This window comes from Ammodytes marinus (assembly GCF_949987685.1).
Source record: "Ammodytes marinus genome assembly, chromosome: 9".
NCBI lineage: Eukaryota > Metazoa > Chordata > Actinopteri > Uranoscopiformes > Ammodytidae > Ammodytes > Ammodytes marinus.
The window spans coordinates 24,576,448-24,589,926 of record NC_137213.1 but is presented as its reverse complement, the minus strand read 5'-3'; the positions used below and the strand labels follow the sequence as shown (position 1 = coordinate 24,589,926).

Genomic DNA, 13,479 nt, shown 5'->3' with positions numbered 1-13,479 from the left:
TTTCAACATTTTTTTTATTGCTTTCTCTCCACACAATGTCCCACAGTGTGTTTCTCATTTGCCTTTTAGTATCCCAAGAAAGCAAACATACACTCCAGAAAACAGAGATATAAAACAGTAGGAGGTGGGCAGTTCAAGGCACACTGGGCTCTATTAACAAGCAAATGGAACAAATGTTGTTAAATGGTGGGCAGGAAAGGGGGGGGGCTCAAAAACAGACTAATCACATGCACACACACTAACTAATTACTCACCCCACTCTCTGGGAACGTGGTCCAAGACAGCTCTGTGGTGGCCCACCGACTGTCCATAAGGGTTTCTGTAAAAAAAAAAAAAAGAAAATTAAATAAAAAGGTGTGAGGAGGAAAGCACAGCATTTAAGGGGCACAAGTTCCCTCCATTTTGACAAAGGATCCAGGTAAAAACCTTCTTCTCTTTCATTACCTGCACCCACATGCAATCTGTTTTTTGAAAGCACTGACAAATCATGGCATATCTGTGATGCCGTTTAATTAAGGCTTTCTCTCTCACTCTCTTTCACTCTCTCTCTCTCTCTCTGTGTGCTTGGCACTCGCAAATGCCGCTCCTTTCAATATCCATTTGTGGAACTAAGAACAAAGCATCCATTCCAAAGCAAAGATGCCTTCGGTGGGAAGCGTTTCATTATCTATAGCAGCGGTGTCTCACAGAGGTCATATAGGCACAGGGAAATGTAATATATCACATTTGTGGGGGGGAGGGAGGGAGGAACACAACCGTGCCACAAGTGTGACCGAATCTGACTTAAAGATGCACTATGTAGCGTTTGATGTGTCAAAGAAGTGATTTTTATTTTGTTCAGGTATATTTTCATAACTGAACAAATAAACTTTACTCACTGAGGAAAATTGGATCCTTGGAACACTGTTTGAAGTTATAAAGCTACCAAGAAAGTTACTGTTTCACTGTTGTTGTTTACAGCAGCAGGGCCCACAGTTAGGTTTACAAAGCAATTCTAGTCTCATGTTTGGTTCCAGGTTCCTCAAAATAATTTAGTTTTAAGGTATGATGATGTAATTATTCAATAATAAGAATAACATGACCAGAAACTATATTTTGTAAACTAACTGCAGGCCCCGCAAATGTAAACAAATGACCCTCCCCCGGAACTGCATGGTGCAACTTTAATAGGTGAACTAAGCAGTTGTTTTTCTCCACTTGGCCCTTTTTTATGACTATAAGCGAGGAGGCGAGAGCTGGACAGACAAATCAAAGCATTAAAACAGCAGAATCAATGAGCATTGTTGTCACATCAGTCGACACCTCAGTGGTGGTCCAGGGAGTTAATTTTACACCTCAGAAGGATGGACCCCCTCTTTCTGGGTCCCCCCCCCCCCCCCCCCCCAATACACAACGGCCGGTCTCCCATAGCTCTGTCACTTGTTAGCTACAATAATTACTGAAAACAATTACGCTTTCTTTGCAGAGACTCGGTGTCACAATGCCTGCTGGGCACCATTTGCTCGCGAGTCGTTGATAACCCAAAGGAGGTGTGGAGAGAGAGGGTCAACAAATTGGCATGTCCCTCCTGTGCAGAACAACAGCAGCACTCTTTTCCAAAAGACGCTGGCTTTGTTCTGTTGTCATAATGCCGTAGTATAATAATAGCAATAACTAAAATAATGTTGTTTTTTCCCCTTTGCTTTTAAAGACAGAACAATTACAGTACAGAGTGTCCTTGGCTTTTGTGTGTCAATAATAGAAGTTGTTTTAATGGAGAGGGAGAGAGAGAGTGGATCACTGGTCCATCTGTGATAGCTGCTCAGCCAGATATATGTGTGCAGTGTTTACAGTCTGTGCTGTGTGTGTGTTCATTAGAGAGAAACCCACAGTGGCTTGTCTTCTCTTCAGAGGACGACAGCTAATGAATAGTGATCTCTACACCCAATAATAGGATAGATTGCATCTCTGCTGTTCAACTGTGTGCCGTTTTTTGTAGTAACCAAAGAACTGCAAGAAAAGGACCAGATCATGCTAGGTCTGAATACATTTATCTCTCCTTTTTTGAGTGCCTCACGTGGGGCCACGTTTACACTGTGACAACAGACCAGACCAAAAGAAAGAAGGTAACAAGACTTGTAAGGGCCCACTCACACTAGTGCCGTTTGCCTGTTCCGTGCTGCAGGAAGAATCAGCACGATTCCCCCCCTCCCCACTCCCCCCGCCGGCTCGTGGTCACACTGCTCGTGGCCTGGGCACGATTGCACCTTGCCTACGTCACCGTGCGCGTTTAGGATTTGGAGCGTAGTCTACTTGTAGGCTATACGAGTGTGTTGTTTTGGGTGCGTCTCAACCGCCATGCGTAGAGGCAGTATTATGACAGCTGACGGGAGGAAAAAGAAAAAAATCATCTGACAAACGTGAGTAAACACGAAAACCTTTTTCCTTTGCTTTCTGCGCTCACCTATTTAGCTCTCTCCCTCTTTTATTAGCCCACACCTAGGCCTACACACACGTTAATTCTCACACATTTTATGTAGCTACAAGTCCAAGTGGTGGTCAATTCTGGTGCCGACTAGTAAGGCAGCGGACGTTAACGGACTATGCATCCTTAATAAATTCACGTCAGGAACGCTGCCTGTGCGCTTGCTTGTGTGCGTGTCATCTCATTAGCATCTGTACTTTGGCCACGGCACACCTCTCCCAAGTGTGCCGTGGCCAAGGGGCTGTTCCGTGCTGGAATACGGATGGCGTGGTCACACTAGCCAAACATTCTAGACTTTAGTATGCAAATGAGCTCGGGCACGGGGCCGCGGCCCTAGTGTGAGTGGCCCCTTAGTCCTACCTGGTTCTTTGTTTCTATGCAAATGAGCTGGGCTGTGTGTGTAAATGGAAGCAAGCTGACAAGAGGTGTCGACTGGTGTTTGATGTGTGCTGATAAACTACAGTACATACAAGATGTTTTGATCTCCTGCAGAACAATGACATGTCTGACGGATCACGGCCCACCATGGTCAGAGGCTGTGAGACAAAAATCAGTAATACTTTATAACAGGGCCAGGGTATAAAATACATGCTTAAAGGAGAGATTTGCTTTCTTGCCAAGAGTTAGGGGCACTTCACACGGTGAAAACGTGACAGTTTTCCCGTTTTTGGTTTAAAAAAAACCCCGTTCAGACACAATTTATCTGACATCTTCACTCGGACACATGTTTTCAGAGGAAATTTGATGCATAAAACCTTACTGTAACCGAAAATTAATGCCATTAACGTTCATAAAGCGGTTGGTGTAAGCTTGGGGTTACAAGTATTGTAAATTACAAGCTTTCTGTCTTCTTATTTCACCGCATTGAACTCGTGAAAACAGAAGACATGCTGATAGTGAAGGGGCTTTGTGAGCGGCTACTTTCTTGTTAGGCGCACTTCAAAATAAAAGTCGACTCACGTTTGTCCAGTGAAATGCTATTAATGTTTAGCCAGTGAAATGCTTTTACTGTGAAGCCGTAGCCTTATTGCTCCTTTTGTTGAACAGCAACTTAACCGCTGCGCGCTGAACTATGGATAGTGTTTTTTAATGTAGAGAGAGCCGTGTCCCTGGCATATAGAAGCTACACACGTTTATTTTGCTAGAAAAACCGGCAGAGCACAAATCTTTCCCCAGAAAAAGTGGCGGGTGGTCTCAATAACATACTATTCGCTTAGACTAAATTGGCGAGTGTTATATTTGAGCCCTCCACGACACTCTCCGCTGATCACAGTGATGGTGCCGCGGAGACACCTTTCATGTTATGTTGTCTTCTAACTTTATAACTCGCGTGTGGGTATTTTGACAGCAAATGTTATAGACTACGCATACGTGAAGTGGAGCCGTGACGTCAGCGTTACCAGGAAAAATGGTTTCGGTGTTTACAAGAAACCAAAACCGTTGTGTTTTCCAAAAAATCCTCCCTGGGAGTAGATCTCAAAAACTTGCGGTTTCATGCTTGCGTTTGCTGTTTTCATGTAAATGATATAGTGCAACCGCGAAAATATTTACGCGTATGCACCGTTTCGTGTTGTCGTGTAAAGTGCCCCTTAGTTGAGGTGATTGTTTCCACTCTCATGTCCTTCTGCATAATATGAAACAAATTTTAGAACAAACACTGAAAATGGGGGGAAACCGCTAGCCAGCTAACAAAATCTACACAGTCTTAATCTACACAGTCTTAATGAGTGAGCTTTAGAGGTGCTGGACCTCTAAAGCTCACTCATTAACATTACGACTGTTTTAAAATTGTGTTAAAACTACAGGCAGACTATCTAATGCTGCATTACAGTTGTAATTGGACTGCCTCCTGAAGTCGGAATTTCTACTTGGAAACTCTGAGAAACCTTGCAAACGCAAGTTCAACATTCAACATGGTTGCTCGCTAATGAACAGCAGTGAACACTTTGATAATATAACATTTAGATCTTCTGCATAATTTGTGTCACATTAAATCCCCTGTATACACCTGGTGCTGCTCATTTTCTACATTAAGATATGTTACTACCATATTTGTACAGTATGTACAAAATACAACATAGAGCGTGGTTATCAACTAATATTCCTAACAATGGCAAACCCAAGGTGATTTGGGTTTGCCACAAGTTTTTCAACTTGTGCTACTGTGACGTCACTCCCAGTTCCAACATTAAACTTCCAATGTTAATGTAAATGGTAAATGGACTTGACTTATATAGCGCCTTCTAGCCGATTTTCTCAGCCCCAAAGCGCTTTACATATCTTACCACATTCACCCATTCATACACACACTCATACACCGATGGTAGAAGCTGCCATGCAAGGCGCTCTCTGAACCATCGGGAGCAATTTGGGGTTCAGTGTCTTGCTCAGGGACACTTCGACATGTGGCGGGGAGACAGGGGATCGAACCTCCGACCCTGCACTCCAGAGGCGATCTCCCTACCCACTTCGCCACTGCCGCCCACAATGTAACACAGCATAGGCCAATTTTTGCCCACATTTCCTGTCTTTGTGCTAAGCTAAGTTAGCCACATGTGGGCTCCAGCTTCATATATCTGATCTCCAAAAGTGGTGGAATGTTCACTTTAAGTAAAGCCGACCTACAGCCTGATTCATGATGATTTAAAGCATTAATTAATGCGGGAGTACTGGCAGTAGATCTAGTCGGTATGTGTTTGTGTGCATAGTTAATGCTTAAAGCATCATCAATAAGTCATGTAGCATCAAGCAAATGTTTACATGACCACCAGTTTGAACATCTCAATTTTTCTATGGGAAATATGTATGATAATGGCGTATTATATACAGTATGTACTAAATACAGTGCTGTGGCTCTGAGAAGCCCCTTTCCTATGTAACTGGATTCCAGCTAATTTGGGGACCCATAAATTAGTGCACGAAGTGTATTGGAATTAACAATCATTACGTGATCATCAATTAGCACTAACTAATCACTTGAACTCACAGTCATTTGATCATCTCCTAATGGTGACCAACAGGAATGGTGCATGCATTATTTAAGCATGTGATTTGTAGCCTTTACCAGACGTCTTTCATGTGCAGAGCACAGTCTTTTAAGAGATGAGAAGTGGGCCGCTGGCTTTCAGTTAACGCCAGTAGTGCTGCATAAAGCAAAAATGGTTCCATTTTTCAAAGGAATAAGAGGCTGTTGCCATATTTATTGACAATGGTCATCATCTCAGCATAATTATTGATATGTAATATTCATGCACAAACCAAATGTACGTTTGCTGTAGGGCTGGGTATCGTCAAGGACTTAGCGATACGATACATATCACAAAACACTGGTCACGATACAATACATCACGATATATTGAATATCATGATATATCACGATAGCTATATTGAGATATTCTACATTGTCTTGTCATACATAACAGCACAATATATTGATAATTTGCACGGACAAATTGAGTCAAAACAATTTCATTCAACACTTCCTTTCCTATTTTTTTTTGGTTTTCGCAAATTATCAAACATTGCTGCCATAACATCAAAATAATAAATGCAATTCACTCTTGCACTAACTACTGGACAGGACACACTTAAAATGAAAACGCATCAGTGTGCTTTTGTGTCTCTGAACATATGTAAATAAGGTACATATGCACGCACAACAAGTATTCCTTATTGTCAATTAATACACGGAACAGAAATGTATGAGGACACAGTGAATCTTAAGTATTCTTATAAACAAAATTAATAAAACTTCAGTAGTCAGTATCCTAGAGGCTCAAGCCTCGCAGCAGATCCGGGTTATCTGCATTTCATTCCCTCTATGCCCCATGTCATCTCTGTCTCTCTGCACTGACAATAAAGCCTTGAAAAAGCCCCCCAAAAATATATACCTACTGTATATATCTTTTTTTTTTAGCTGAAAATCGATACTGATATCACAAAACTAAATATCGCGATTTATCGCCATATCGTTTTTTTGACACAGCCCTAGTTTGCTGACAGAACTTTAAATACAGAAGCAAGTCCTGTTACTCATTTCTAAAAGCACTCTGTGTCTTCTCTACTTGTGTGTGCATGGGGACGTGAGCGACAGCAGTTAATAACCTCAGTTGTCGAGCCCAAATATACAACTGTGAACAAGGTTGTTTCACTGATTAGCACGTCGACTCAGACAGAGAGGAGGAACTAATCAGCGGCCGCTGTCTCTGCTTGGGTAAACTTGGACCTGTGTGGCACACAGCTGAGTGAATACTGCTGGACTTACATGATCCAGCCTGTCCCTAGGGTGCCTGATTCGTTGTGTGTGTGTCCCACCCCCTCCCCAGTCTCTTCACGGGGCCCGGAGGCTACTGAGGCAGAATCACTCATCCTCTGCTAACCACAAGTCTGAACTGATGTTCCTTTCAACAGGCTTCACCTCACACAGTGCGCATGCAGGGGCGGCAAGTTGACCATTCCACATCCCTAAAGCTGGGTTCAAGCCCTGCTGGGTAAGCAGGATTTCGACCCGCTGTCACATTCGAGGAGACACTGAATCCCTAGAAGATCTAGATAAACTGTTCTGTATCTCTACCTGACCTTTGGCCTTGATGTGGAGTGAAAAAAGACACATCTGTTGAGGCTAAGCCTTCAGTGATCGTAAATGGATTTTATTCCTTCTGCTCTCCGTCCAGGTTTTTTCTGAGCACCTGCGTCAGTGTCAGTGGGGGGGAGTGACACCAGTTTGGAAACGCTGCCATACTGAAAAATACAGAGAGAGTTTTGTGGAGCTGATAGGCTTAATCAACTTTGTGTCAACTCGTTTGGCAAACCCAACATTCATTTATATGAAAAAGTTAAGCACCATAGCTTTAAAACACTCAGATTTTAATGTGAAAAAGGTAATCGTTCGCCAACACCTTTCCTCGCCGGAGTGAGTGTGTTATCGCCAACTCACTAAATCCCAGAAGCCGATTAAAGATGGAAAAGGATCCCATTTGTTCAGAGTTCTCCACCCCTCTTGGCAAATTTACAGTACCCCTGAGATCGCCTCGCTGCTATAACTCAAATACAAAAACCTCCCATAAAACTGCACGGCGGTGGAGTCATTTTGCCCCCGGGGGTACGAAAACAATGCTGCAGTGGGAACTTTGGAGCATACCCACCCGTGGCATTTACCAGTTTGCTTTTTTTTTCTGATCACCCGTCGGAGCCAAAATGCCACACTGCTGTGCATTGTCGCTGCGCTTGGGGAGCTCGCACACATGCTAATGTTTTATTCACTTTGCCAGAGCCAGTGCATCATGAAAGGGAGGCCTCGTCTTCTACTGTATGCTGACACTCGCTGCCAACAAGCAAGAACATATGAAATATTAACAGACAAACATCCTCATCTGTGATCGCAGCATGATCAAATGCGTGGCTAGGAATAGATGCAGGACAACAATCGTGTGTTCAAGCTCAAGCAAAATCTATTTAGTGAGCTCAATTCGAGTAAAGGTTTGCATTTAATGACTGTTTCTCTCCATAGAATCACAGTGATAACATCCGCGTGTGATGAGCTTGATGAGCACCTTCTGAACAAATCAAGCTGACCTAATTCAATCTCTCTTCAGGGCTGTTTGCGTGTGCGCTTACAGGTCAATAAATAATCTTCCCCGTTGGCATTCTCACGTATGGAAAAGCAGGAAAATCATCTTAAAAAATTTGAAAATTCCCTGTTGATTATTAGATGACATGCTCTTCTGAGCGGTCATCCATCTAGTTTACGAGCCTCTAAAATAAGGGTACACTAAACGCCGACTGTAAATGAGAGTAATACAACATAAAAATGTCACATTTGCTGAGGCTTTTACTGCAGTCCGTGGGTGCGAGTTGGAGATGAAGTCTCTCCACTGTAGCTTTATGTGTAAATAAACACACACACACACACACACACACACACACACACACACACACACACACACACACACACACACGCACACACACACACACACACAAATACACTTCAAGATGCAGTCCAGCCTGCATCATCAATCCAAGCGCAAACACTTGCCAATCCGAAAAAACTAAACAAATTCACAGATTCAAGCCATGTGTTGAAACCCACTGAGTAAGCAAACGACATGCAACGAAAAAAAATGGGGGCCTCCCTTTCCCCAACCCCACCCACCAACCCTACTCATTTAAAGGTGGAGTACATAAACTGGTATATAAACAAAGGGGCCCATGGTAGCTAAAGCAACATGCCTGTTTACAGAGCCCAGGCTGTGTTTTAACACAGATTTATTTTACGTACAGGCAGCGAATCGTGAGGAGATATTCACTGATTTTGACAAAAAAAAGTGATTTTGACAACAAGCGTGCTCCAGAATGGCTGACTCCACCTTTAAACACATGCGATGGTCTGCTCCTTGGTGTTTACCCTCAGAGGACAAACATTAGTTAACCCCTGAGCTGTGAGTAACAGTTAGTGGTCTGGTCTGGGGGGGAAACAGGGGGCCTGATCATCGCGCTGTGAGAGAGCCCACTGGGACATGGAGGGCTGCTGCCGCTGCATTGATTTACTTGCTGACACCAGAATTGATGAGGGATCAGGCTGGCCACGCTCCAGGAGAGGCAGATTGGACAAGGAGGGGGGAAAGAGGGAGAAGGCAAGGCAGAGAAATGTAGCTACAGCTCAGGAGAGGATCCAGTCGCTTGGGTAGGCAATAGGCGTAGATTTCTCTGCAGGGGATGTGTCCCCTTCAATATTTAGAAGAGGTCAAATTGTCCCCCTCAAAACAAATTTGAAAGACCACCCCCTTCTCCCCAGAAAAGGTTCACAATAACAGTTGGGGGTCGAAGGCATTTATGTATCCTTCTTAGTTCTTACCTGTAACTTTATATTTCCCAACTATTTCAGACACCCCTAAAATGGACCATACCATCTTAACCTTTGACACTCCAAAATGTGAACCCCCCAAATGTTTAAGAACAAATACACTTCACAATACAGAATACCTTAGCCATGCCTTACTGCATGATATTCCATTATATTTGTTTCAACGCTAGGTACCTGAACGTTGTCCTTTACGTAAATGAAGAAATTCACACCATAAAATTGATGCAGAAATTGGTGGATAATAAATTCACCAGAATGCAGGAAATGTTTGACACTCCAAAATGTGAGCCCCACCACAAATGTTGAAATGAATCCTACGCCCATGGGGTAGGCTATAACAGCAGCAGGGGAAGGCGAAGGGTGGGCTTCTCCCTGGAGCGACACCACTGACTCTGCCCAGTGATGGAGAGAGCTCCGGGGGATGCAGCATACTTGTTAAGCCATTGACCTTTAATTCCCACTTGTCATCTAATGCGTTTCACGTGCGGGTCCCTGCGGTGCTTCCAAGGGGGATTGATCCAGCTCTGGGTCTGCGTACTGATTGCTATGTGAACACGAACAGCATTCATCATAAGTACTGTACTGTATTTATATTTCACATTGTCAGTGTAGAGGGACGCCCCTCTGTGATAGGTACTGTGTCGGTGATGGAATTCTAAAGGTGGGGCAGGTGTGGGCATCCTCACTCAGTATCGTGGGTGTGACAACAACAGGGGGACAATAGCAACAGTCCTTGTCAGCCGCAAAGGAAACACTTGGATGCCATCTCACATAGGCTACAAAAACACACACACACTAAATCACACCAAATTCACCACACACAGGGAGGGAATGGGGCGTGCTGATACATGTGTACAGGGATTACAACCAGAGAGCCAAATTGATACTCAAAGGAATTGCCCGTGTTGTGTATCAGAGCAGGTCCGCACCATATTAACAGGTCTGATAAACCAAAATATGAATGGAATCTTGCTTAGATGTGATTCCACCATATGGAGACAGCATAAATGACTGATATGCTCTGGTATAACTGATGGGATGGACTGACCCAGTGTGATCCAAATGGTCAGAAAAACATATTGCATACATATTGACACGTTTTTTTTTTGTTTTTTTTTCATGGTGACAATAAGGTGTTTTTATGCCGAATTCGAACGCACCCAAACAGCCCCATTGTTCATCCACGGGACACAAGAGTATAGTGATAGAAAATAAAAATTAATACACGTACCTTCTACAGCCAGCACCGCGTGGACAATGAGGCTGCACACCCACAGCATGTAATCCATTGTCATAAACCAGGTTTTTGCAACATGAAGGGAGAGGTGTTTATAGCCTATAGACTGGAGCCGTCGGATGGAAAGGATGGATGGATGGATAAATGGAGACTCAAACGCAGAGCGCTGCAGCCGAGCTTTTTGTTCCTCTCCTGATTCTCATTTCTTCAGGCTCTCGCCGCCCCATTATACCCCCCAACAAAAACAGCAACAAAAAACCAGCAGCCTCCTTTTTTAATTTTTTTTTATGCAATCATTCGGGTTCCCGTTATTCCTCCGGAGTTGTGGATGCGATGCTGCAACACACTGCGCCCTCTCCCAGTCTCATTCTCTTTTACTGACTTTACCCACACCGAACCTCTGTCCAGGTCCAGGGGCGCATCCAACCGCTGCTGCCCTCCCCGCGCAGAGAATGGAAAACGGGGTACGAACGAAGTGAAGTGACGCGGTGTCCGAGGGATACCTGGTTCAGTGTAGTCCACTTCAGCCAACTCCGTGTAGCTGTTGCGCGTCTGCGAAGGGGAGTGCGTCGGAATGACAACACCGGGACGGAGACACAGAGGGGGCTGGGGGTTGGGGGGCTCAGGCAGCAGTCAAGGCAGACACAAGGAGCGTCGAGCTTCCGGTCGAGGTTTCCAAATTAAGAGTAAACATTATTAATTAGCCTACTTGGTTTATTAATTTTATTTGAGTATCTAGCCTACACGATGTTAATGTGTCAGAATTACTATTTTATTTTTGTTGCAATGAGAAAATCAATTTAAACCATTTTAAAAATGATAATAATCTGCTGTTTTTCCTCTCAGGTGGCATTATTTATATTGGTAATAATGTTTACAAAATTAAGGAAAAATATTTGTTACTTTTCTTTGATGGTGGCTTCTTCCAATAATGATTAGCCTATCTCTCATATGTCAGTTGGATGAGGATTACTTTTCTGCGATCATCTGTTCTTGTGGCTACTACATCTGCTGCTGCTGTGACACATCAACCCCCTGCCTTGGATCAACACAGTCTTTCTTATTTTAAAGGAAAAGCCAAAGAAGAATTGGTGCTTTTGTAAACTGTAGAATTAGATCCCATGTAGGCCTACCATTAACTGTTTTGCTTAGTTGATTATTATCTACTTTCTCTGATGTAGGCCTAGATACTCTATTATGTTTATAAATTGTGTTATTCTCCAGTAGCACATTAGTGAACTTAGCTGTAAGTATATTCATATATGTAGAACCTATATTGGTCATTTTATTTTGGATTATTTCAGTTCCAATGAGCAAATATTTGAGCTCTGCATGTTTGTCCATCCATTATGCACTTTGTCTATTATATGGTCTGTGGTCACAATACCATATTTCATAACATTTAATTTATTCTTTATTTCAAACAGAATAAAAAAAACAATGAGTTTGAAACAGCAAAAAAAAAACAATATTTATAAAGCGCCCTTTACACTATTTAGGCTATAATTAAATGAATCGTATGCATTTGAAAAGGAGTCAGAGGAAGCCAAAGCACTAGCCTATACATTGTTTATATTATTGCTTTGTTCACATTGATTCCCTTCAGACCTCATGCCAATATTCCTGTATGTGTAATAAAAAGGTGAGTCACACCAGGTACAAAACGGCAGCTGTTAGCTATGAGGTCAGAAGATGACCTCATCAAAACAAATGACCACTGTTTTCCTTTCGTCAGCTGTCAAACCACGCAGTTTGGCCTTCACTGGATTTGGTGATGAGCTTAATACCAAATCCATGTCTAATGTATGCCTATTCTTTTAAATGATTTATTTTTTTATGAAAATCTCATTTGAAGCTTTTATTTTGATATCAAATGGCCAACACTTCCGGGTTTCTTTTGGAATTCTTCGCTTCGCTTGACGCAGATATTGGGGCTCGGAGGATGAAGGGTTGAATAGGTGGGAGGAGGAGGAGGGGTATGTTGGTTAGACTGGTTGGCTGAGCAGCAGGCTGAAGCTTCCGCTTGCCCGCAGTGTGTGTCCGTCTTGGCAGCAGGTAACATCGGCCTGGACGCTTCACTCACCGCCGCTAAATGTCGATCAATCGTGGCATCAAATGGACAGTGGTCGACTGGTCGCATTGGCGGAGAATGTCGATATGAACGATGGACAGACAGCGCCTCCCTCGGGTTACTGGCCTTGGAGGCGGCTACTGCATATTAACCACCTGTGATTTGAATCGTTTAACAAATGCAAATCCACACATTTTCCAATCAACAGAATCATGCAGATGGATAATTAGACAGTGAAGATGTTAGGCCCAGGCATAGGCTATTTGACAACTCAATTTATTTTAACTTTTTTTTTATTTCACTTTTTTTTAATATACAGGCAAGTCTTGTTTACAGAGGCAGCCTGACAAGGGTCAAAAGCCACTGTCCTTAGCCCCTGTCCAGGGCCCTGACATTACAACATCAAATACAATTTAAAATTAGACTAAAACAAACTTATATACCAAACAAAATTAGGTTATGAAGGCTATAGCCAAGTGAAAACTCATTGCTGGGCACACAGACACACTGACGCCCCACAGGAACATTAGGTTTCTCTTTGGACGGTCCAGGGGGTTCTGAAAGAAGGTACAGTTTTAATAGGCCTAGGCCTACTCATCAAAGAGATATCTTCACTGCAAAGTTGTAGCCTATCCTAACTGTCTGCCCTGATTAGCTCATGTCATACTTTGACCTTTTTGCAGTCATGCTGTCTCTCCTTTTTAGGTCCATTTCCACCAGACCCACCCGGTCTTTTGTCCCTTGGTGGGTTCCAGCGGAGCGAGAGAGAGAGAGTGTGTGTGTGTGTGTGTGTGTGTGCTGGCTCGTAGAAGGCCCAGCTCGCAGCTCAGGGACAAGGCTCCCCT

General features: G+C 43.3%; 1 protein-coding gene across 1 annotated transcript in view; it reads right to left on the bottom strand.

Annotated features, from left to right (window-relative positions):
- Nucleotides 1–11,112, bottom strand: part of ephb3a (eph receptor B3a) — a 37,383-nt gene extending 26,271 nt beyond the window's left edge. The window contains exons 1-2 of the mRNA XM_080033915.1: nt 10,558–11,112; nt 255–319 (exon numbers count right to left, since the gene is read on the bottom strand). Coding sequence (XP_079890041.1) covers nt 255–319; nt 10,558–10,621 — 129 coding nt within the window. The 5' untranslated portion in view covers nt 10,622–11,112. The remainder of the gene's footprint in view (nt 1–254; nt 320–10,557) is intronic.
- Nucleotides 11,113–13,479: the final 2,367 nt, after the last annotated feature.